Source organism: Pempheris klunzingeri, chromosome 20, assembly GCF_042242105.1.
Source record: "Pempheris klunzingeri isolate RE-2024b chromosome 20, fPemKlu1.hap1, whole genome shotgun sequence".
Classification (NCBI taxonomy): domain Eukaryota; kingdom Metazoa; phylum Chordata; class Actinopteri; order Acropomatiformes; family Pempheridae; genus Pempheris; species Pempheris klunzingeri.
In genome coordinates, this window is record NC_092031.1 from 1,919,617 (window position 1) to 1,945,132 (window position 25,516).

At 40.7% G+C, this 25,516-nt stretch overlaps 4 protein-coding genes across 5 annotated transcripts; 2 read left to right on the plus strand and 2 right to left on the minus strand.

The window, feature by feature from the left end:
- Window positions 1–626: 626 nt before the first annotated feature.
- LOC139220136 (gastrula zinc finger protein XlCGF57.1-like) lies at window positions 627–4,712 on the minus strand. The gene is made up of 3 exons (XM_070852208.1): window positions 4,703–4,712; window positions 2,742–4,232; window positions 627–676 (listed from the first exon to the last, which is right to left on the minus strand). The coding sequence occupies exons 1-3, from the start codon at window positions 4,710–4,712 to the stop codon at window positions 627–629; spliced, it is 1,551 nt and encodes a 516-aa protein (XP_070708309.1).
- A 3,286-nt stretch (window positions 4,713–7,998) lies between these two features.
- Window positions 7,999–9,922, plus strand: LOC139219387 (gastrula zinc finger protein XlCGF57.1-like). The gene is made up of 2 exons (XM_070851212.1): window positions 7,999–8,062; window positions 8,469–9,922. Exons 1-2 carry the CDS (start codon window positions 7,999–8,001, stop codon window positions 9,743–9,745), a joined length of 1,341 nt encoding a protein of 446 aa, XP_070707313.1. The 3' UTR covers window positions 9,746–9,922.
- A 2,884-nt stretch (window positions 9,923–12,806) lies between these two features.
- Window positions 12,807–24,294, minus strand: LOC139219381 (zinc finger protein OZF-like). 2 transcript variants are annotated; one of them, XM_070851205.1, is made up of 2 exons: window positions 24,029–24,294; window positions 12,807–14,213 (listed from the first exon to the last, which is right to left on the minus strand). In XM_070851205.1, exons 1-2 carry the CDS (start codon window positions 24,213–24,215, stop codon window positions 12,808–12,810), a joined length of 1,593 nt encoding a protein of 530 aa, XP_070707306.1. In that variant the 5' UTR covers window positions 24,216–24,294; the 3' UTR covers window position 12,807. The 2 variants fall into 2 exon arrangements, with proteins under 2 accessions (XP_070707306.1, XP_070707307.1); XM_070851206.1 differs by lacking the exon at window positions 12,807–14,213 and adding an exon at window positions 20,570–21,893.
- Window positions 16,611–19,245, plus strand: LOC139220102 (oocyte zinc finger protein XlCOF6-like). The gene is given in 2 exon segments (XM_070852172.1): window positions 16,611–16,797; window positions 17,948–19,245. Coding segments are annotated over 2 exon segments (1,485 nt in total).
- Window positions 24,295–25,516: the final 1,222 nt, after the last annotated feature.

Below are 25,516 nucleotides of genomic sequence, written 5' to 3' on the forward strand. Positions count from 1 at the left end.
TAAAACACCTGAAATGAGAGAAGTTGCCTGTCCTTCATCGAAAAAAACAAACACACTACACCATCCACACTTTATTACCAGGAACTACTTTAAAATCCACCATGCTCTCTGAAACATGCTCAGTAATCCTTATAATGTGAAATCCAGCATCCCGAACTCCTGCAGACTATTCCTCATTACCTCCGTCTGTCTGCACCTCCTACAGCTCAGAACTATTTTCTCCTCTGACTCCTTTCACTTCCATTTTAACTGGTTTATTCAGCGCACGGTGCCCCAGCCTTAACATTGTGAACCCAATCTCCTCTGTAGTTGGAGAAGGCCACAGAGGTGTTAACTTCTCTGGTGCAGTGACCTGTAGTCAGCGGTTAGTGAGTCTGAATGTCACTCACTCACTTGAGGCTTTAAAAAGCTGAATCATGCATCAAATTTAAGGACAGTGTTGTGACTTCTCTGATGCCGATGATGTGCAGATGATGAGAGGAAAAACGTCCGCTGACTTTGTTGCATAAAATAGGTTTATTACAAAAAGATCAGTTGTTATAATAATGTCAACATATTGCAACTGTTAGATATTAAAATAAAGTATATTTGTTATCACAGAGCCAAAACTCACTGCACAGAAACAGTCACATCTGACTCTTTACATCTCCCTCCCTACCTGGCAGAGCTCTCAGACCTGGTGAAGATGGAGAAGACACCAAGAAAGTAGAAGTCACGCGGTTAATCTGTGCTCCAGAGTGTCACTACAGAGGAAGAGTAAAAGATTAAGGAGAGGAAGATAGAGACGCCCTGCTTACCAGATGAAGAATGTCTGTTCTCCTCCTGTGGATCATGAATTGTAGGACTGTAAGGATTTGTTTACCGATTGAAAAAAGAAAACTTAGAAAAAGAAAAGAAAAGTTAGGTAAAATATATTTTATTATAAAATTAATTGTTTCCAAAGTTTTAGTAAAAACCAGGAAAGAATCTCTAGTTTAGTGGGTCACTTATCTTGAATCTGCTTTGATAAAAACAGATTATATTCCCTCATGTGCAGTGGTTTCTTGGTAAATTTCAGTGCTTTAATATAACACAAAGACAAGAGAAGTCTCATAGGATAGTGAAGCAGGCAAGGGTAAAAGCCAGGAAAAGCATTACACATATACAAATGTGTACACATGTGCAAATCCTGCCACTAAACAATTTCTATCCAGTGTGGAAACACTTACATCCTCAGAGTTGGGATTCTGGGGACTTTCCACTTGCCTGAACATGCCAAGGGCGTGTTCTTTTTCTTTAATGTTATGTTATATACTCCTGACACCAGTATCTTTTAACTTTGCTTTATTCTTATTTTTTAATCTAAGTTGCTTATTATTATTACACCTTTATTTCTCAACTCTCCCTTGCCGCCTTTTTTTTTTTTAAAAACATAGTGTTTAATGTAAGTGCACTTGTTTTAACACAAAGAATACATGTGATACAGTGAGGGTCAATGAGTGAGGGTCACACACACAATCATACTTTGGTATAGTGCAGAGTATATAAGTCTTATTCTCCAGTAACTATCCATTCTTGATTAAAATCCCTTTTATCCTGCGTTGTTACAATATAATTAACACAACACACTCCAGTATATTTCCAGTGATTCCTCATTATTCATGTGGTTACAGTGTTTAAATCAGTAATAGCAATTTGCACATTGGATTTCTTTTAGCACAACACTTGTCTTTTTACACTACAGTATATAATGAAATCATGTGTCTGAAAATCAAGGCATTTGGTGAATTCAATACTGAAGGTGATAAGTGATGGTTAAATAAAAGTGACACCAGCAATAAGTCGAGTACCACTGTGAGTTTCCAATAAATGATGCAAAAAATAAAGGCAGCAGAAAAATCTGCACTTAAACAGAAAGAACAGCAGACGCTGGAGGAAGAGGAGCATCGTGTCAGGAGGAAGAACAAACAGCTTGACTTGGAAACTGAGGTAGCTGCATCTGTCAAACAGCACGAACCATTCAACACCCTTAACCCAATGGCAACAGAATATGAGCCTACAGCATGACAGAAAAACAACGCAGCATGAGGACTGACAAAGAACAGTGCGAAATAATCATTCCATACATTGCATTAATATACTATAATATAGCAAAATACAGTAAATTGTGTATAATTTTTTTTAATTGGTCGTGTTTGCCAGTGGGATAAGAGACAGGTGTGGCAAGTCTAATAGGACAAGAACTTTTTAGATATGTCCAACATGAGAGATGCAAACAGGACAAAATCCAATGAATTGCTGGGGTTATCAACACTTGCAGATGAAGAATGATTCACCTTTTACAACAAACCCTGCAACTGAAGAGTGTTTATTCTGTATGGATTCTAATGTGTACCTTAAAGTTTTCCTTGCGCTTAAATTTTTTACCACAAACATCACAAGGAAATTTCTGTTTCTCTTTCGTGTGGACTCGCATATGTGACCTAACATGTGTATTCCGGTTAAACCTTCTCCCACAAATGTCACAACTAAAAGGTTTCTCTCCTGTGTGGATTCTCATGTGTGTTGTGAGATGTATCTGCTGTCTGAATTTTTTCCCACACACATCACAGCCAAATTGTTTCTCTCCTGTATGAGTTCGCTTGTGTCTCTCAAGATCCCTCCTACCCAGAAATTCTCTCCCACATTTCCGTGTCATCTTTGTTTGTTCTGTACTCTCATGTGTGCATTGAGATATGTTTTCAAGTAAAATCTTTTCCCACGAACACCACAACCAAATGGTTTCGCTCCAGTGTGGCCTGCCACGTGTCTTTCAAAATCCCTCTTACAATTAAATGGCTTCCCACAAGCATCGCAAAAAAACTGTCCCTCTCCTGTGTGGACTGCCATGTGATTCTTAAGATGTGTGTTCCGGGTAAATCTTTTCATACAAACACGACAACAATATGATTTCTCTCTTGCGTGAAGTCTTGTGTGTCTGCACAGATTTTTCTCTTGTGTAAATCTTATCCCACACACACCACAGCCAGATGGTTTCTGTGCTGCATTGGTTCCTATTTGTGAATCTACCTCAGCATTTACAACTGACTCAGGTGCCATAGTCTCCTTCCAACCAGTGTCACTGTCTTTGGTTTCAGGGTCAGAGTCTGACAAAGGTTCTTGCCACTCATCCTCACTGTCTTCAGTCTCAGAAGACTGTGAATTAATCTCTGGATCTTGGTTCCTGGCTGGTTCTGATCCTCCACAGTCCTCTCCTTCACTTTCACCAAACAATTTATCTTCTAGGTGAAGTCTCATATGTCTCTGCATATTGTGCTTATATTTTAATATTTTCCCACAAACATCACAATCAAACTGTTTCTCTCCTTTGTGGATTCTCATGTGTGTCCTTAGTTTTCCCTGCTGTGTAAATCGTTTCCCACAAACATCACAACTAAATGGTTTCTCTCCTGTGTGGATACTCATGTGTCTCCTTAGGTTTCCATGCACTGCAAATCGTCTCCCACAAACATCACAACTAAATGGTTTCTCTCCGGTGTGGACTCTCATGTGTGTCCTTAGTTTTCCCTGCTGTGTAAATCGTTTCCCACAAACTCCACAACTAAATGGTTTCTCTCCTGTGTGGATTCTCATGTGTCTCCTTAGGGTGTCTTGTCTTGTAAATCGTTTCCCACAAACATTACAACCAAACGGTTTCTCTTCTGTGTGAATTGTCCGTGAACCTTCCCAACTATTTACATCTGACTCAGACTCCCTGGCCTCCTTCCAACCACTGTCACTGTCTTTACTTTCAGGACCAGAATCTGCCAAAGATTCTTGTCTGTCTTCATTCTTGACTTCAATCTCTGAAGCCTTTTCATCAGTACTTAGTTGTGAGTGACCATCTGGATCTTGGTTCCTGGCTGGTTCTGATCCTCCACAGTCCTCTCCACCACTTTCTGTTTTTATCTGTGTAGCTGAGCTGCTAACTGGAGGCTCTGCCTCTCTGTTGTCCTCAGTTTGGCTTTGATGAAGCTGTGAAAACTGAGGTTTCTCTTCATCTTCACTCTTCACAGGAACTGCAGTGGATGGAAACCTGGTGATATCAGGCTCCTCCAGTCTATTAAGCTGTTCTCCCTCCTGACTGGTCCAGACTTCATCCTGTTCCTCTTTTATGTGGAGGGGCTCTGGGTGCTTCTGCTCCAGGTTTGGGCTCCACTGAGGGGGATCCTCTTCTTTAATCACCAACAACTGCTGGATATCTTCAGGGAACACTGAAACACACACACACATTATGGATAAGTGTGACTTTATCGATATCTCTAGTAACATTACTTCATGGTAGTGAGAACATCGATGAGTCCCGGTGAATCATTTTCTTCTTTACTAATAGCAAAATTAGAAAATTAACGAAAACTAATCAATAATGTGAAAGATGGAGTTCCCTTAGTAGATATTAGGATAGAGGACAACGATGTGGTCTTTAATTCTGGCAGTAAAGAGGGAGACTTCTCATGTGTACATTACATACACCCAGAGAGCTCTGGGCTCCACTGGACAGTCCACCTGTTTATATTCCCTAAAGGATCCACCTATCACCCCACCAATTAAACATTTTCATTTGTTTCTAATATTACACCAGTATATTATCACCCCATGTATGTAAGGGACATTCCTCTATCTTCAGGACATGCTTGGACATTCCTGAGCATGTCTTTTTCTTTTAATTCTGTGCTGTACTCACCTGACACCATTATCTTCTAAATTCATCCTGTTCTTTGTTTTTAATTAAGTTATCTCTGCTTTTTTTACACCCTTATTTCTCACGTGGGATTACACGAGGGTTATAGGGCAGTGGGGGTTACAATAACATATCACAATCATCTTCAGTATAATACTTCATAATCAATATCTAGCAATTTGCAATTTAATTTCTTCAGCACAACACGTGTCTCATTGAAAATTATACCACAGTAACGACCCACATAGCAAGCTAAGCTAACTGCAGCACCACTGTGGCAATTAATAAGAGGAGCAACTGTCGTGGCAAAGAACCTGGGTTCAAGGCCACAGGGCCAGATTCAAAGTATTTTAGCAGTATTCAATTAGGCTGGAAAAACTATGTAGTTGAGTCCAAAAATGAGCGAACAGGAGTCAGGAGAAACAGCCTCTGCAGTTGAGTCATCAGGAGTCAGAGTCCAGAGCAGCAAAACCTTTAATGCCGGCAGCAAAGGGAGAACAATCTATTTGCACTTTACATACAGCCAGAGAGTTCTGAGTTCCTATGGTCAAGACACCTGCTTATATTCCCAAGGGCTCCACCTGTTTTCCATTCATCACAACATCAAATATCCAATCTTATTGACTTGCAACTTGACACCATTATAATTCATTGGTTAAATGTGGTATCTCAGCTTTGATGCCCTCAGAGTGGGGCTTCTGGAGACTTCCCACTTGCCAGAACATGTTCTTCTTTTTTTTTTAATACTGTGTTACACACTTTTGACACCAGTATCTTTTAAACTTGCCTTATTCTTTTATCCAGGTTGCTTCTTCTTTTTACACCCTCATTTCTCAACTCTTTCTTGCAGCCTTTTTAAAATTAATAAGATTTAATGTAGGTGCACTTGATTTAACCCAAAGAATACATGTGATACAGTGAGGAAGGCTATAGTTGGTGCAGTGAAGAGTATACAAACCATATTTTGAGTAATTATTATCCTTTCCATGATGTCCTGATTTGTCTTACTAATTCTTCATAATCCATATAATCAACATCAATAAATGAGTATTAGCGTCTTCTTTAGCACAACACTTGTCTTTTACACTACACAAGAGAGAAGATGAACATGTACAAACCTAAACTGTGTAAATGGACTTTAGGGTTGAAAACCGCATCCAGTAGTTTGTATCGTCGCTCGTTTTCTTTTAAACGAGTCAGTTCCTCCTCGAAATCTGCTATTGTTCTTTCAAACAGCTCAAATATTTCATCTTCTGCATCCAGTCGCTGTTTCAGCAAAGCTCTCAGCCTTTGGAGCTTCGACATGTCGCTGAACACACAGACAAAATCGGTGGAAAAATTCGGGAAAAGTTTAGTTTCTTTCAGGCAGAATACGCGGTCATCAGTCACTTCCGCCTACAACAGGAAATAACGTGACGTCACCTCTTCTTTTTTTGAGCTTTTGTTTTGTTTTGAGCACAAATTTTGCAAATTTGTGAAAATTAACAATTAAATGTTGTCTTTTTTTTTTTAGAGAATTTTTAATTTACGGTGCATTGTTTTTTCACAGCTTCACAGCCCATATCTGTACAAACGTAAATGGTTTCCTTTCAAAGTAAAAGCCCCGTAGCGTTTCTCTGAACAGAATCCCTTCATTTACTCTTACTGTTTTCTGTTTTCGTGACATTTATAATATATTTATGACAACTATCAAAACATATATGGGCTAGCAGGTAGGCAGTGTGTCGGCCTGATTAGTGATGTATTTTCGCCATCCGCCATCTTGCTGCCACTGTTTACGTCTGTTGTTGTTGTTGCACGTCGGCTTCCGTTGGTGAGGTAGCATTGGTTACACGACTTCCGCCCAAACGGGGTGTTGCTGTTTTGGTGCACAACACTAACAACAAAAAAAGTCCAAGGATGTGAACCGGATTTGTTCAATAATCAGGGACAGTTTGGTGGATCAACGCGACGTTTTCCGGCCTGAGAGTGAGAGAACGAGGGAAAGTGGAACTGATGAAAAGCAGCTCCTGTTTTTGTCAGGAGTTTGACCCTGGCAGGACAAAGGGGTTTTGGACAGTGTGGTGGTATCGCAACACCACACATTACAGAAATGTGACTTTATATACAGTTAACTTTATTCGCTGCAACACATGCAGCCCACAGACTAGACCCTGAACGCAACATGCAGCCGATGGTCTGGTAACGTTCACAGTAACTGGGTTAAAGTCTGTGTCACTGCTGAGTTAAAACCCTGGACCGGTGGATCCTCAGGTAACGGATCGGGGAGACGAGGAGAGGTCCGGGAGGATTCTAGCGGACTTCTGCGGGCTGGAGGAAAGACGCCGGAGCTGCGGTGCCAAAGCTAAAACCAACCGTGGAGCATCGAGCCATCGGATCCCTGCAAGGCGCCCGGTGAGGGTGGATCCACACGGTTAAACGCCCTCCGTACGAGGATATGTCACCATGTCAAACCAACGCGAATGTGTACTATCCATCTGCCCCGCGACCGGGTCTCTCGTTAGCATTTGTGCTACCGTGTTAGCTCTGTAGCTTAGCCACTCTGTCGCTAGGCAACGGTTCTCACTCGTTTCCGGCTTGTGTGTGTGTGTGTGTGTGTGTGTGTGTGTGTGTGTGACTCCACTCTCTGCTCAGGTGATTTAAGGTTCAAAGTCGTTTATTATCATGTGTACAGTGCAGAAACGGGTTTCCCTGTACAATGAAAATCTTACTTTGTCATCCACACTGAATGCCAAAGAGTAAAACAGAAGAGGATAAAATATAAATATAAACTACTATTGCTAATATAGAAATATATTTACAGAATGTGCAACTTAACATGAAGTAAAGTGAATGTGCAGATTAGAGGTCGGTCGCCATTGTTCTACTTTACCGAGCACATAGATGTTTAATATTTATTTCAGAAGCACTTTTTGTGATCTTGGTTGAAATTCACATAACAGAACCAATACATCAATACGTGAGAAACGTAATCAATAACTGAATAGTCAGACAAAAAATAAATAAATAAATCAGCGTGGGGCATTTTGAAAATCAGTTTGAACTCCAATTAGAAACCAAACACTAAATAAACCTGTTGAAAATAAAATTGTACTGATCAACTTCAGCTTTTAGTCTCAATGATGAAAGTGTTCTGAACACATGTACTATTTCCATAATGACAGAGTTATATTCGTTTAATGTCCTTCCTTACATTAATGTCCAGGTGATGCCTCTTACCGTGTGTCAGACCCTCTGTGTGCTTTCTTTCTCTCATTTATTTGTTTATTTATTGCAGGTTTGCAGAAGCTGTTTGACAAATGGCCAACGTCTTGGCGACCGAGCGGCCTGTCCTGTGCTCATCGCCCACCTCATTAGAAAAAGGTGAGTGATGGCAAATCACTTTAAATCATTTGGTTTGTGTTTGACTCATTTGTTGTTAGCAGTTTATTTCATTTTGTAGGTTAAAATTTTGGTCAAGTGTGTGTTTCAGTGTCAAAATGTCATAAAATATTTCCTCACATGACCTGACGTATGTTTCTGCATGATGATGTTGCTACATAGAAACTCTCCTGCCTGCCTCCTCTTCTGTTCGTGACTGAGCCAAGCAAGTGTGTTATTAAATATTCCAAATGAGCTATTAAGCCATTAGGTTTTATTGTGTTTCCCTTCAATCTCCCTACCAGTTACTCTTTGTTTTATATATATATATATATATATATATATATATATATATATAGTAGTAGTATAATATATAATACATGTCTGTGTGTGTGTGTGTGTGTTTCAGTGTTCCCTGCAGCTGTCCAGCAGCTGTTGGTGATTAAAGAAGAGGACCCCCCTCAGTGGAGCCCAAACCTGGAGCAGAAGCACCCAGAGCCCCTCCACATAAAAGAGGAGCAGGATGAAGTCTGGACCAGTCAGGAGGGAGAACAGCTTAATAGGCTGGAGGAGCCTGATATCACCAGGTTTCCATCCACTGCAGTTCCTGTGAAGAGTGAAGATGAAGAGAAACCTCAGTCTTCGCAGCTTCATCAAAGCCAAACTGAGGACAACAGAGAGGCAGAGCCTCCAGTTAGCAGCTCAGCTACACAGATAAAAACAGAAAGTGGTGGAGAGGACTGTGGAGGATCAGAACCAGCCAGGAACCAAGATCCAGATGGTCACTCACAACTAAGTACTGATGAAAAGGCTTCAGACTCTTCTGAGACTGAAGACAGTGATGATGATTGGCAAGAACCTTTGTCAGACTGTGGACCTGAAACCAAAGACAGTGACAGTGGTTGGAAGGAGACTAGGGTACCTGAATCAGATGTAAATGCTCTGAAACATGAAGCCCCTGTACTTCACAGCAAGAGTTCTCCTCAGAGACTTGGGACATCTAAATTAGGAAAAAGATCCTCCAACTGTTTGGTCAAAAAGATAAGTTTTACAGTGAAGCAAAAGGAAGATTTGCAGATTAAAGTTTGCACAGGAGAGAAACCATTTGGTTGTGATGCTTGTGGGAAAAGGTTTACACAACATAAAAATCTGAGACGACACATGGGAGTGCACACAGGAGAAAAACCGTTTGGTTGCGATGTATGTGGGAAAAGATTTAACCGAAAGACAGACCTTAAGAGGCATACGAGAGTCCACACAGGTGAGAAACCATTTGGTTGCGATTTTTGTGGGAAACAATTCAACTGTAAGACAACCCTTAGGAGACATGTGCGAGCCCACACAGGAGAGAAACCATTTGGTTGTAACGTTTGTGGGAAAAGATTTTACCGGAAATCAGATCTTAATATACACTCGAGAGTGCATACGGCAGAAAAACCATTTGGTTGTGATTTTTGTGGGAAGCAATTTAACTGCAAGACAAATTTTAGGAGACACGTGCGAGTCCACACGGGAGAGAAACGATTTGGCTGCGATGTTTGTGGGAAAAGATTTATTCAGCAGACACATCTTAAGACACACATTAGAGTCCACACAGAAGAAAAACCATTTGGTTGCGAAATTTGTGGGAAAAGTTTTACACGACAGGAAATTCTGAAGACACACATGAAAGTTCATATATGGTAGAAGCTATTTAGTTACAGGGTTTATTGTGAAAGAATAAATGCATTCGTGTGTTGGTAAGAACCCCAGCAGTATTCATTGTCTTTTATTTTTCTATTGTGTGGTTTGTTTGTGTTATTCTTGTATGAATTTTGAAATATGTTACAAAAAGAAGAAACAGCTCAGTTGGCTGAAATTAAAGCATCAGTGAACGGAAAGTCGCTTCATCCAGTCTAATTCTCTTTTAAAGAAAGAGAGAGACCAGTCACATCAATCATCAGTCAATCATCACACAGTGGGGAGCGTTTCAATATTCATGCACTCAAAATCCCACTAGTTGCTCCCCCTTTATTAGATATGAATGTATCTTAATGTGTAGTGTTCAGGATGTCTAAAAGGCAACTTGAGTTAAGAATAAATATGTGAAAGGCCAAAAACACTATTCCCTCACTGTCAAGTTTCCCCCCTCTTTTTGTCATTAACTGGAGGATTTCTGTGCAGCTTCCCCACTTGAAAAGGATGATCCCTTTCACACGGGCTCGAGTTGGATTCCACTCAAATAACCGTTGTTAATTTTTTTTTTCCTTCTTATATTTTGCAGTTTGTTTAGGATTTAAGTTGTATGGTTTCAAGGTGAAAAACCTTTGAACAGAGACAAAGAAAAATGTTCACATTATTAAATATAAACAGATAGTCCCCACTCAATAATGCACCACATATATCTTCACTGCATTTTGCACAAAGGCAATTTTAACCAAATTCTAACATTTATATTGTCAAACATTTTAAAATATTTTATCAAACTTTTGTAGCATTTTATACTTTTTTACTTATGTTTTTAAGTTATCCATTTAAAGTGCATAGAGTGATTAAAGTGCATGGTGCATTTTATCACTCCCCCTAAAGTGCATTGGCTTTACCAGGTATACATGGACATAAAGAAATGAACCTTCGGCAGGTTAACCAGTTTTTTAGTAAGCTGTAAATCTTACCGGCTGCCACCTGGATTTTGTGTTGGGATCAGTCCTGCACAGTTTGCCACAGCAACTCTCCACAGTGTTTTTGAATTATCTCTTTTGTCCATTTGTTTGTCCGTGGCTTCCTTCTTCATCAGCCTTTCCCCCAGGTGCCATGTGCGCCTATTTTTTTATCCCAGGTAGCAACTCCACAGCCGCAGATTGGTTCCGCCCCCACTGTTGCTGTGTGCTCCTTTTAGACCTCCTGCTTGACGCCACACTCACACAAATCTGGTGATGCTACAGACAAAATCCTTACAAAGAGGCTTTTTGATGAGCACATTGAGCTGGTCATGGTGGAGTCATGGTGTGAAGGACCTAGCCTTTCCTAAATTCTGTTTTTGGCCCTTAAAGATAATTTGGTAGTGGTTTTAATTAGGATGAATAATTAATTACAACCATATCAATAACTAGTAAAGTTTAAAGAGGACAGCATGTATAACAATAAGCGTTTATTAAAACATAGCAAAAGTGAAGGGAAGGCTTAAGGTACGACAGCCATGTGATTGTAGGGATAAAGGAAACTACAAGGATTGTGAATCCAAATGACTACAGTCAAGATGGCTGCCACTCAGCCCCCCTGGTGTGTAGGTCAGAGGTAAACAATGGCTTGTGTTCGTGTATATGTACAAATATTTACATATACAGTACTGTGCAAGTGTTGTAGGCAGTTGTTCTGAAGTAAGAATGCTTTTGAAAATACAAAACTTAATTGTTAACTTTTCTTTTATCAATTTACAAAATCCATCCTTTGCCTTCAAAACAGCATAAATTCTTTCAGGTAAACTTGCACACAGTTTTTGAAGGAACTCGACAGGAAGGTTGTGCCAAACATCTTGGAGAACTAAGCACAGATCTTCTGCGGATGTCGGCTGCCTCAGATCCATCTGTCTCTTCATGGGATCCCACACAGACTGGATGATGTTGAGATCAGGGCTCTGTGGGGGCAACATCATCACTTCCAGGACTCCTTGTTTTTCTTGATAATCATTATAATTAGTTAATCACATACCACTATGATCCCTCAAATCATGATCTACAAGAGGAGGAAGAGCATTCCTTCTCCTGTAGATCCTCACAGGACTATTTAACAGTAAGAATAATATGTCTGCCTTATCCTTAAAATGTCTTTGAAATGATAAATTTCAGGGTTTGTAGACTCTGATAAAGATTTCTCTTTGCATAGGTACAGTCTGTCGACTGAAACTCCATCAGCTCCAGGAAGGAGGATCTTTTTCACACTCCTTAGTGCACTGACCTGTAGTCACCACCAACGGTCAGCAGTTTGTAACTCTTCATGTCTGAAGAAAGAAATGGTCACTCACTTCAGGCTTTAAAAAAGTTTAATACAAAGTAAATAGAAAATGTGTAGGTGATTTCTATGTTCTTAAAGGCTCTAATAATAGCTTATGTGTTATCAGAGAGAGTAATGATCCAAAATGAACTTAGAGAAATATAGCATTGTTAAGTCCCTACTGCAGGCCCCCAACTTCACTGCACAGAAACACACACACACATCTGGTGCTATATATTTCCCTCCCCGCACAATAGATCAAATGACACGGTAATTGATTACGATAGCAACAGATGTATCCTCAAAATGCTTAGGAAACCTAAAAATAAAAAAAAGGCATGACAAAAATTTGACCAGAATTTTACTGACAAAGGCTAGACGTAAATGTTTTTATTGACTAAAACTAACAAAGATCAAATGACTATAACATTTTAATTAAAAAAAATACTACACCCGAATCAGGTGTCAGTCACTGCTGTTAAACAAATAAAGATGCATTTGTTTTATTAGATGGCCTCTTTTTTAGAAACGTTGAAATGTATTTTGACTTTGAGTTTTGGTTTTACTTTTGGAGCTTTCATATCATCAATCTTTATATGCAGTTGATGACATTTACCAGTATTTCCACTTGATTTTTGTATTCCAACACATCCAAAAGTTTCCTATTACAGGAAGCTGTTGTTCACAACAGTGACATGATGAGGATGAAGAATAACTTTTATAGACTTTTTAAAATATATGTTTTAAAATAAAATCACAACAAATCCCGCAAGTGTCTACCGAGTGTGAACTTTCATATGTCTCTTAAGATTTGTCTGCCGGTTAAATCTGTTCCCACAAATATCACAATCAAATGGTTTCTCTCTTGTGTGGACTCGAATGTGTATCTTAAGATGTGCCTTCTGCTTAAATCTGTTTCCACAAACATCGCATGTAAATGGTTTCTCTCCTGTGTGGACCTGCATGTGTCTCTTAAGATTTGTTTCCCGGTTAAATCTCTTCCCACAAACATCACAACCAAATGATTTGTGCCTAGTGTGGACTTTCATATGCATCTTAAGATGTGCCTGTTGGTTAAATCTGTTCCCACAAATATCACAACCAAAAGGTTTCTCTCCTGTGTGGACTCTCATGTGTATCTTAAGATGTGTCTGCTGGTTAAATCTTTTCCCACAAACATCACAACCAAATGGTTTTTCTCCTGTGTGGACTCGACTGTGTCTTTCAAGATCTGTCTTACAGTTAAATTGTCTCCCACAAACATCACAACCAAATGGTTTCTCTCCTGTGTGGATTTGCATATGTCTTTTAAAATTTGTCTCCCAGTTAAATCTTTTCCCACAAACATCACAACCAAATGGTTTCTCACCTGTGTGGACTCTCATGTGTCTCTCTAGATCTGTTTTACAATTAAACTGCTTCTCACAAACATCACAACCAAATCGTTTCTCTCCTCTGTGGACTCTAATCTGTGAATCTACGTTTTGCTTCACAGTGACATGTTTCTTATTAACTAAACAGCTGGAGGACACTTTTCCTAAATGACCTGTCATGTGCCTCTGGAGAGATCCCTTGCCATAAAATTGTTTACCACACTCAAAGCACCTAACAGATATTTTGTCAGCACGACACCCCACTTCACTTACAGGGGCCTCCTTATGCTTCAGGGCATTTACATCTGACTCAGGTGCTCTGTCAGTGTCTTTGGTTTCAGGTCCAGAGTCTGACAAAGGTTCTTGCCAATCATCATCGCTGACTTCAGTCTCAGAAGAGTCTGAAGCCTTTTCATCAGTATTTAGTTCTGAGTGAGCATCTGGATCTTGGTTCCTGGCTGGTTCTGATCCTCCACAGTCCTCTCCACCACTTTCTGTTTTTATCTGTGTAGCTGAGCTGCTAACTGGAGGCTCTGCCTCTCTGTTGTCCTCAGTTTGGCTTTGATGAAGCTGTGAAGACTGAGGTTTCTCTTCATCTTCACTCTTCACAGGAACTGCAGTGGATGGAAACCTGGTGATATCAGGCTCCTCCAGTCTATTAAGCTGTTCTCCCTCCTGACTGGTCCAGACTTCATCCTGTTCCTCTTTTATGTGGAGGGGCTCTGGGTGCTTCTGCTCCAGGTTTGGGCTCCACTGAGGGGGATCCTCTTCTTTAATCACCAACAGCTGCTGGACATTTGCAGGGAACACTGAAACACACACAGACAGCTGTTACTATATTCACACTGACACCTCTGGTATCATTACTTTATTAGAGAGTACAGTGATTAGTCATGATGATCCTTGTTCATTTTGATCTAGATACAAAACAGCTTGGCAGACATTTCTTGGGATCTAATGAAGAATGGACAACGACTAAGAACAATGAATAAGAATAAGAACACAATGAATAAAGAGAATTGACTTCTGAGGAAGGTTATTGCTGCCGTGGTCTCTTGTGTTCTGGATGTTAATGCTTGTTTGTATTTCATTGGAAACATGCTCCAATTTAATGGACACTTAATGTGAGAGTGACGACTGAGTCTAAAACAGCTCACTCTCTATCACACCGCTACTAAATATGAGGTTGTAATTTCAACATCTTGCTCATTTGAATCATGACCAGTATATCTGAGTTATACTGAGACTGAGTTAAGAACTCACTGCTTCATTCATTCCTCACGGATCAGCCCCAGATTTTTTTAGGATTCACCCCAATATCAAGTTTTAAAAGAAAGCACGTTCATACAGACTGAAAAAAAACAGTAATTAAGTTTATTATATCACTTAAATGACATTGGCAAGCTATAAAACACGTTTCCAATTATATGCTATTGACTGCTGTTCAGGGTCGATCTGCAAATGCTTAGACATGACACTGAGTTTGAGGCCTCTGTGTTGAAAACAATAAATTAATAAATAGAAGTGTTTCACTTTCCCTCTCAGTGCTGCATCGTCATTGGTGATTTTTAGTTAATCAAAACAATGAAACGTCTGTTAGCTTTCCAACATATCCCAAACCTGGGAGAAATACAAGCTTTGACATGGAGCTACAGATGCTAACAGCCGCGGAAAACATTGAATGACTCTGAAGGAAACATTGCATGATCATATTATTATTATTTTAGTAGTTAAAGTGAACATCCGCAGGAGCTGTTAGCAAGCTAAGCTAAGCTAAGCTAGCCACAGCGGTGTTATGCCAACTAAACGGGTGCGAGAAAACAGTGAAAATGTACAAACCTGATCTTTGTAGCTGAACTTTAGGGTTGAAAACCGCATCTAGTAGTTTGTGAAGTCGCCCATCTTCATTCAGACGAGTTAGTTCCTCCTCGTAATCAGCGAGCGTTGCTCTTCTTTCAAACAGCCCAAACATCTCATCGGCTGCATCTCGTCGCTGTTTCAGCAAAGCTCTCAGCATTTGGAGCTTCGACATGTCACTAAACACAAAACAATAGCTTATTCTCCATTGAAATGTCCACAAAAGTTACATAACATAGCAGTAAAAAAAACAGTTGGAGGCAGTTCGGTCTCTTACAAATAGCAAAAAAGCCATTTCCGCGATTGACAGGAAATGACGTAACCTCTTTTTCTTCTTCTCATCCTTCTTCTTCATCCACCTCCTCCTCCTTCTTCTTCTTCTTCTTCTTCTTCTTCTTCTAATAATAATAATAATTAGGCAGCTTAGATGCTACAATGGCGTGTAGCTGTAATCTACTGTTCAAGACACTCCATCAGTTTCCTCCTTGTTGTCCACGAATCCAGGCTGAGTGAGGTGCACAGAGTAAAACTGTTTCTCCAGCTACTCCCAGTTCTTTGAACAGCTTTCTTCTTCGGCATAAGCGATCCCTGCATGTGATGAGGATTTGTCTCACAATCTCCAAGTGTCTACACTCACCTTTGCCATTCAAGTGTTTCTCAGTCAGAGCTGATTTCACGAAACAGGACGTGAGGTGGGTTTTATTTGGGTACCAACTCACGTGGGTGTAGAGGGAAATGAGGAAGCAGATCACTTGGCAAAGAGCACAGTTCATGTCGATAGAATAGAAATTGCCTATAATACAGACTCTCAAAGTACAGACATGAGTAAATGGAGAAAGGAGAATGTTTTACTTTACATTGCAGGAAATAATGGAAAAAGAAAAGATTCAGCTGTGATAACCAGATTGAGTTTGAGCAGGGTGAACATTGTGGGTCAGGAGACAGTGAGGCAAATCTTCTTCCTTTGTCAGGATCACTCACACCAAAGGAGGAAGTTGTTCAAAGACCTGGAAGCAGCTGGAGAAACAGTTTTATTCTGTGCACCTCACTCCGCCTGAATACCTGGACGACGAGGAAGAAACTGGTGGAGAATCTGCACAGTAAAATATCAATGACTGTCAAACAGTAGAGAGCAGCAACACACTCTTATAGTGTCTACACTCATTCACCCGAAGAAGAAGAAGAGATCACGTGGGTTCCTCTTAAATGCGGAAATGCCTACTGCCCACGTGGTTTGTACTTCCTGGTTTCTTGATCAGGCCGCTTTTCACTGTTTTCACTGCTGCTGCTTCAGTAACGTTTAAACGGAGTTTTAAGTAGAAAAAGCTTCTGTCTGTGTGTTTAGCGACATGTCGAAGCTCCAAAGGCTGAGAGCTTTGCTGAAACAGCGACTGGATGCGGAAGATGAGATATTTGAGCTGTTTGAAAGAACAATAGCAGATTTCGAGGAGGAACTGACTCGTTTAAAAGACAACGAGCGACGATACAAACTACTGGATGCGGTTTTCAACCCTAAAGTCCATTTACACAGTTTAGGTTTGTACATGTTCATCTTCTCTCTTGCTCCTCTTATTAATCGCCACAGTGCTGCTGAAGTTAGCTTAGCTTGCTAACTAATAGGAGGCAGAGTTGCAGCCTCACCGAGGCTCATGTTCACTTTAGTTACTAATATAAATCACGGTGTGATGTTCTCAGCTGGTTTAACTGTGTAAAAGTAAAGTCTAACCTCTTACCTTTTCTAACTGAGTATCGTTTTAGCCATTTATTTCAGCTTTGTCTTTACTAGAATGAGCAAACGGAGGTGAGAGAGTTTTGGAGAGGGAGCTCTGGTTTTATTGACCTGAGGTTGTAGGTCATGTTTCACACATGAACCAATGGTGGCTGTAAAACTGAGTCCAGGAGTAATTTCACACACACGTGTGAAGCTAAAGGACTCTGGGAAGCTGAGTTCAGAGAGGGAGCCCTTTGTTCAAAAGACAGAGAAACATCAGTCCTCACTGTTTGGTGGAGCCACACAGCAGCAACACATTATGTCAAGTTTGAATCAAATGTGTAAGGACCCTTATTTGACCTCTTGTGTATGTTTTAGTTCACATATATTCAGTTTTTGTCACCATTATGTTGAAAAAGTTGGGGTTAGATTACTGCCAGTTGTTGGACCACTGCCATGAGTTCATGTGGGCAAGCTGCTCGGACAGTGGAGGGGTGAAGATAATTGTAGTAAATTACTGTAGCATGGTTTTCTAACCATATCAAATTAGAGAAACAGTTTTGCTTTGAAGCTTTGTAACATTTTTTGAAGTTGCTGGCAAATGTATGTTGTCTGGTGCAGTTATTCTGCAGTGTCTCTGCAATCAATCTTTTAACTTGGCAGACAATATTGAAGCAAATTGCAGTCAAACACTAACAAAGACTTCCTCTGTTGCTATTGATGTTTCTCCATTACAATAGTTACTCACATAGTTGTCCTCTATCCTAATATCTGCTAAGGGAACTCCATCTTTCACATTATTGATTTGTTTTTGTTCATTTTCAAATTTTGCTATTACTATGTTAGAAAATGACTGCCAATGCTGAGGATCACCGGGACTCATCAATATTCTCACTAGCATGAAGTAATGTTACCAGAGATATCAGTGTGAGTATAAAGTCAACCTTATCCATAATGGCTGTGTGTGTGTTTCAGTGTTCCCTGAAGATATCCAGCAGCTGTTGGTGATTAAAGAAGAGGACCCCCCTCAGTGGAGCCCAAACCTGGAGCAGAAGCACCCAGAGCCCCTCCACATAAAAGAGGAACAGGATGAAGTCTGGACCAGTCAGGAGGGAGAACAGCTTAATAGACTGGAGGAGCCTGATATCACCAGGTTTCCATCCACTGCAGTTCCTGTGAAGAGTGAAGATGAAGAGAAACCTCAGTCTTCACAGCTTCATCAAAGCCAAACTGAGGACAACAGAGAGGCAGAGCCTCCAGTTAGCAGCTCAGCTACACAGACAAAAACAGAAATTGGTGGAGAGGACTGTGGAGGATCAGAACCAGCCAGGAACCAAGATCCAGATGGTCACTCACAGCTAAGTACTGATGAAAAGGCTTCAGAGATTGAAATCAAGAATGAAGACAGACAAGAATCTTTGGCAGATTCTGGTCCTGAAAGTGAAAACAGTGACAGTGACAGTGGTTGGATGGAGGCCAGGGAGTCTGAGTCAGATGTAAATAGTTGGGAAGGTTCACAGACAATTCACACAGAAGAGAAACCGTTTGGTTGTAATGTTTGTGGGAAAAGATATACATTGCAGGGAACCCTAAGGACACACATGAGAGTCCACACAGGAGAGAAACCATATGGTTGTGATGTTTGTGGGAAACACTTTACACAACAGGGAACCCTAACGGGACACATCAGAGTACACACAGGAGAAAGACTATTTGGTTGTGATGTTTGTGGGAAAAGATTTACATTGCAGGGAAGCTTAAGGAAACATATGAGAGTCCACACAGAAGAGAAACAGTTTGGTTGTGATGTTTGTGGGAAAAGATTTACATTGCAGGGAACCCTAAGGACACACATGAGAATCCACACAGGAGAGAAACCATTTGGTTGTGATGTTTGTGGGAAACAATTTGCAGAGCGGGGAACCCTAAGGGGACACATGAGAATCCACACAGGAGAGAAACCATTAAGTTGTGATGTTTGTGGGAAAACTTTTCAGTGCAGGAGTAATTTTAGGAGACATCTGAAAGTTCACACAAGAGAGAAACCATTTGATTGTGGGGACTGTGGGAAAAGATTTACACGACAGGAAGGCCTAAGGGGACACATGGGAATCCACACAGGAGAGAAACTGCTTGGTTGTGGTGTTTGTGGCAAAAGATTTACACAACAGGGAACCTTAAAGAACCACATGAGACTCCACACAGGATAGAAACTGTTCAGTTGCAGGATTTGTTGTTTAAATGGCTTTGGGATGAACTGCAGCATTTTTTAAAATTTTATTATTGGCTCATCTTCTGTGATTTCTGTATCTCTTCTCACCTTAATTTTGAAATATGGACTTGGATGACCTGTCTTCATCCTGGTCCAAAAGTACCTATGACCTTCCTCTCTCTGTCAATTGACCATGAATTGAGTGTGAGAATTGTTTAACACTCAAGCTGACGGCCATTTTATGTTTCTCCAAACCAACTGTTCATTAGATTTTTATATTTTCTAAACCAAACATGCATGTAAACATTTCTAAATACCTGCATAATAAAGTTACTGTATTCTTGTCTTTGTGCATATATATATTTGTATATATATATATAGGCTGCTCTCATTCATTCTTAGTCTGTTCCTTTTATTCCCAGTGGAGAATGCAATATGTTAAGATTAATTATTAAAATGATTATTTACTATTATGGGATCCCCCAATGTATCGCCACCATATTGTGGTGGGGGAGTTTGTGCGCCCCTGTAAACCTGGGAGCTGTGTTGGTGGGGGCTATAGCCTCTGATAGCGTGTCCCAAGGCAAAGTGGGACACCTCCAGGCACCGCTACAGGGATGGGTGCATGGAGAGCCGGGTGACAGACCAAGGCAGGGTCCTGGGCGTGCAGTCCCCGGCATCGTAGACTGGATCTAGGGACATGAAGCGTCACCTCTCTGGCAGAGAAGGAGCCGGAGCTGGTGCGGGAGGCTGAGTGCTACCAGCTAGATATGGTTGGGCTTGCCTCCACGCACAGTGTCGGCTCTGGAACCAAACTGTGGTTGGACTGGTCTGGACTCTCTCCTTTTCTGGAGTTGCTCAGGGTGAGAGGCGCCAGGCGGAGGTTTGAGGATACTCACAAGTCCCTGGCCGGGCGCCGCTGTGTTAGAGTTCTTCCCGCTGAACTGGAGGGTCGCCTCCATACGACTATGGGTTGCTGGGGGGAAGGCTCAAAAAGGAAGGTTTGTAGTCTACTCTTAAATGTAGAGACCTGAACTGGAAGGAGATTCCACAGGAGAGGAGCCTGATAGCTGAAAGCTCTGCCTCCTGCACTACTTTTGAAGACTTTGGGAACCACCAGTAGGCCTTAAACAATTCTCACATTCAAATCATGGACAATTGACAGGGAGAGGAAGAAGAAACCTCATAGGTACTTTTAGAAATCCAACAACCAGGATGAAGATATGATCCAGGTTGCATTTATTGATATTTTTCATATTTCAAAATTAAGGTGAGAAGAGATGCAGAAAATATAGAAGAAGGGCCAATAATACAATTTTTTTTAAAAAAGCAATAGTTCATACCAAGCACTTTATACAAGTTATGTTTCACAACAAATCCTGCAACTGAACAGTTTTTCTCCTGTGTGGACTTTCATGTGTGTCCTTATGTTTCCTGGCGATGCAAATCATTTCCCACAAACATCACAACCAAACTGTTTCTCTCCAGTGTGAAGTCCTATATGTACCTTCAGATTTCCCTTATATTTGAATGTTTTCCCACAAAATACACAACCAAATGGTTTCTCTTCTGTGTGGACTATCGTGTGGTTCTTTAAGGTTTCATGTTGTGTAAGTCTTTTCCCAAAATCACTGCAACCACATAGTTTCTCTTCTGAGTGATCTCTCATATGTTTCTTCAGACTTCTCTCATATTTTAATCTTTTCCCACAAACATCACAAGCAAACTGTTTCTCTCCAGTGTGAAGACCCATATGTTCCTTCATATTTGCCTTATATCTAAATCGTTGCCCACAAACATCACAACCAAATGGTTTCTCTTCTGTGTGAACTCTCATATGATTCATCAGATATCTCTTGCATGTGAATCTTTTCCCACAAATAGCGCAACTAAATTGTTTCTCTCCTGTGTGGTTCATCATGTGTCCCCTTAGGTTTTCCTCCTGTGTAAATCTTTTCCCACAAACACCACAAGTAAATGGTTTCTCTCCAGTGTGGATTCTCATGTGTTTCCTTAGGGTTTCATTTCTTCTAAATTGTTGCCCACAAACATCACAACCAACCTGTTTCCCTCCAGTGTGAAGTCCCATATGTGCCTTCAGATTTTGCTTATATTTGAATATTTTCCCACAAACATCACAACCAAACTGTTTCTCTTCTGTGTGAACTGTCTGTGAACCTTCCAAAGTATTTACATCTGACTCAGACTCCCTGGCCTCCTTCCAACCACTGTCACTGACTTCACTTTCAGGTCCAGAATCTGCCAAAGATTCTTGTCTGTCTTCATTCTTGACTTCAATCTCTGAAGCCTTTTCATCAGTACTTAGTTGTGAGTGACCATCTGGATCTTGGTTCCTGGCTGGTTCTGATCCTCCACAGTCCTTTCCACCACTTTCTGTTTTTATCTGTGTAGCTGAGCTGCTAACTGGAGGCTCTGCCTCTCTGTTGTCCTCAGTTTGGCTTTGATGAAGCTGTGAAGACTGAGGTTTCTCTTCATCTTCACTCTTCACAGGAACTGCAGTGGATGGAAACCTGGTGATATCAGGCTCCTCCAGTCTATTAAGCTGTTCTCCCTCCTGACTGGTCCAGACTTCATCCTGTTCCTCTTTTATGTGGAGGGGCTCTGGGTGCTTCTGCTCCAGGTTTGGGCTCCACTGAGGGGGGTCCTCTTCTTTAATCACCAACAACTGCTGGACATTTGCAGGGAACACTGAAACACACACACAGCCATTATGGATAAGGTTGGCTTTATATTCACACTGATATTTCTGGTAACATTACTTCATGCTAGTGAGAATATTGATGAGTCCCGGTGATCCTCAGCATTGGCAGTCATTTTCTAACACAGTAATAGCAAAATTTGAAAATGAACAACAATAAATCAATAATGTGAAAGATGGAGTTCCCTTAGCAGATATTAGGATAGAGGACAACGATGTGTGTAACTATTGTAATGGAGAAACATCAATAGCAACAGAGGAAGTCTTTGTTAGTGTTTGACTGCAATTTGCTTCAATATTGTCTGCCAAGTTAAAAGATTGACTGCAGAGACACTGCAGAATAACTGCACCAGACAACATACATTTGCCAGCAACTTCAAAAAATGTTACAAATCTTCAAAGCAAAACTGTTTCTCTAATTTGATATGGTTATGGTTCTGCTTAGGCCAGACTTTAGAACCTAATGACCCAGTTAGTTTTAGATAAAAGATCCTGGTTTGGGTTAAAATAACTGTTTGGGTAAAGTTAGGGACCTTCGTCATCATGGTAACAATAATAACCACTTGGCTAAAGTTAGGGAATGACCAAGGTCACTGTTAAAGACCTACGGTGACTGTCCATAGAGGAGAAACAAACACTGGTCTCCTGTGTCAACATCAAATGTTTTGTTGACCCGTCTAACCACCCCAACCTCGTACCGTCACGTGAGCAGTGCCTTAACCTTCTTTCATCCAATCTACACCAGTGTCCTGAAGAAGAGCTCTCTCTCTAGAAACATTTCATCATTTATTTTACTTACTTGACAGTAAACACTGTGTCAAAAACAGTTTGGTATCAATCAAACAGTCAGTAACTGATGCTGTTGATGTTGTTAGGTTACAAATTTCTGTCAGTTAAGATGAGTAATGTTGTTTTCTGAGATGATTTTCTGTAATTTCTCTGAGCTCTTCTCACATTTTTTGAAGTGTGCAGGGCTGAGTTTGAAAAGAGTGATATCCTGCATTTCCATGCACCAATTAGGATTTTGCTACATTAAGATGTATTGATGTTTGCAGTATAAACACAAGAGTCCACAGTTTCTCTGGACCTGAAGTGGACTCCCCACAGAGACTGTCTGTGAAAAGGCTCAGCAGAGGTTGTACTTCCTGCTACAGCTCAGGAAGTTTAACCTGCCACAGGAGCTGCTGATCACCTTCTACTCCGCATTTGCACATTTGCACTATACTTGAACTACTTTTTGGCTTACACTCCAAAATGGAGATCGAGGAGCCTTAACCACATAATTTGGAGTTGATGATACATGTTATTATTGTGGGGTAAAAATCTCTTCGTCAGGTCTTCGACAACACCTGAGTTAAAAGCACTTCAAATAGTTCAAAAAGTCAAAAAGGACCTTGTGAAGGTCAGTAAAAAAGACTGAATTAGAAAACCATGCTACAGTAATACAATTATCTTCACCCCTCCACTGTCCAAGCAGCTTGCCCACATGAACTCATGGCAGTGGTCCAACAACTGGCAGTAATCTAACTCCAACTTTTTCAACATAATGGTGACAAAAACTGAATATATGTGAACTAAAACATACAAAAGCGGTCAAATAAGGGTCCTTACACATTTGATTCAAACTTGACATAATGTGTTGCTGCTGTGTGGCTCCACCAAACGGTGAGGACTGATGTTTCTCTGTCTTTTGAACAAAGGGCTCCCTCTCTGAACTCAGCTTCCCAGAGTCCTTTAGCTTCACACGTGTGTGAAATTACTCCTGGACTCAGTTTTACAGCCACCATTGGTTCATGTGTGAAACATGACCTACAACCTCAGGTCAATAAAACCAGAGCTCCCTCTCCAAAACTCTCTCACCTCCGTTTGCTCATTCTAGTAAAGACAAAGCTGAAATAAATGGCTAAAACGATCCTCAGTTAGAAAAGGTAAGAGGTTAGACTTTACTTTTACACAGTTAAACCAGCTGAGAACATCACACCGTGATTTATATTAGTAACTAAAGTGAACATGAGCCTCGGTGAGGCTGCAACTCTGCCTCCTATTAGTTAGCAAGCTAAGCTAACTTCAGCAGCACTGTGGCGATTAATAAGAGGAGCAAGAGAGAAGATGAACATGTACAAACCTAAACTGTGTAAATGGACTTTAGGGCTGAAAACCGCATCCAGTAGTTTGTATCGTCGCTCGTTTTCTTTTAAACGAGTCAGTTCCTCCTCGAAATCTGCTATTGTTCTTTCAAACAGCTCAAATATCTCATCTTCCGCATCCAGTCGCTGTTTCAGCAAAGCTCTCAGCCTTTGGAGCTTCGACATGTCGCTAAACACACAGACAGAAGCTTTTTCTACTTAAAACTCCGTTTAAACGTTACTGAAGCAGCAGCGGTGAAAACAGTGAAAAGCCGCATGGTCAAGAAACCAGGAAGTACAAACCACGTGGGCAGTAGGCATTTCCGCATTTAACAGGAAACCACGTGACCTCTTCTTCTTCGGGTGAAAGAGTGTTGTTACTTCTGCTGCTTCGGCGTCCATATTGAGGAAGGATCACACGTAATACACGTCCATTTACTGTATCTATTTCTTTATAGCACCGGGAGAAAACGTCGGTAACTATAGCACTGCATCAGCTTCCCGCTCAAAAGGGACGAGAGTCAGTGTACGTAAAGTGCAGTATATGTAAACAACAATCACGACATTCACGACAGTCATGTTGATATTTGCGTCACATGAAGTATGACTTACAACTTACAATACCAATCTACATCTACCAATCTCTACTGTTTGACAGTCATTGATATTTACTGTGCAGATTCTCCACCAGTTTCTTCCTCGTCGTCCAGGTATTCAGGCGGAGTGAGGTGCACAGAATAAAACTGTTTCTCCAGCTGCTTCCAGGTCTTTGAACAACTTCCTCCTTTGGTGGCTAATTGCTTTGGTTAGACACTTAAAGTGACGGATCCTCTGATGTGAAAGGAGTGAGAGCAGGTATGGGGGCAGGGGGCATTGGTGTACTACTTCATGTGGAGTGCAGTCAACGTACGAGTCGGCAGGTGTGACAATGAGTCCCTGACAACAGATAATCAAACAGCAGGAAGTAGTGGAGTTTCAGCGGTAAACTTTATTATCATCTTTGCAGCTTTTAAGTGTTGGCAGTAACTTCTGCAGTCTGTCACGATGAGATGTGTTTATTATGTGATAATACACTAACAATTCTAGATATGTTTATATCAACGCTATTGTGTTTCACTTGTGGTGCATTTGAGGCACTTTTATTTAAACTGTCAATCCTTCCTTCTGTCTAAATGGTAAATGGAGTATTTTAAGACATTAAATGTATTTTGATAACGTTTGTATTGAGAAATGTTCATTTTATTTCTATAATCTTTGTTCAGTCAGTGCATATCATGTTTACCTTTCTAGTTATAATGGGGATTCCTTCAGGTCTCTCTATTGTTTCTATGGTTGCCACAGATGCTCAACCTTCCAATAATCATTTTAATAATTAATCTTAACATACACTTGGTTTGGAGAAACATAAAATGGACACCATCTTGAATGTTAAACAATTCTTGACAGGGAGAGGAAGAAAAAAAAAAACATCATCGGTACTTTTGCAT

Bases quoted from the DNA above. Each gene is read 5' to 3' on its own strand.
- LOC139219387 (XM_070851212.1), top strand. From the start codon at position 7,999: ATGGCCAACGTCTTGGCGACCGAGCGGCCTGTCCTGTGCTCATCGCCC. The intron at 8,063-8,468 runs GTGAGTGATGGC...TGTGTGTTTCAG, and splicing joins GCCCACCTCATTAGAAAAAG to TGTTCCCTGCAGCTGTCCAG.
- LOC139220136 (XM_070852208.1), bottom strand. The intron at 677-2,741 runs GTGGGAAAAGAT...CATCTTCACCAG, and splicing joins ACCATTTGGTTGTGGTGTTC to GTCTGAGAGCTCTGCCAGGT.
- LOC139219381 (XM_070851205.1), bottom strand. From the start codon at position 24,215: ATGTCGAAGCTCCAAAGGCTGAGAGCTTTGCTGAAACAGCGACTGGAT. The intron at 14,214-24,028 runs GTTTGTACATGT...TGTGTGTTTCAG, and splicing joins AGTCCATTTACACAGTTTAG to TGTTCCCTGCAAATGTCCAG.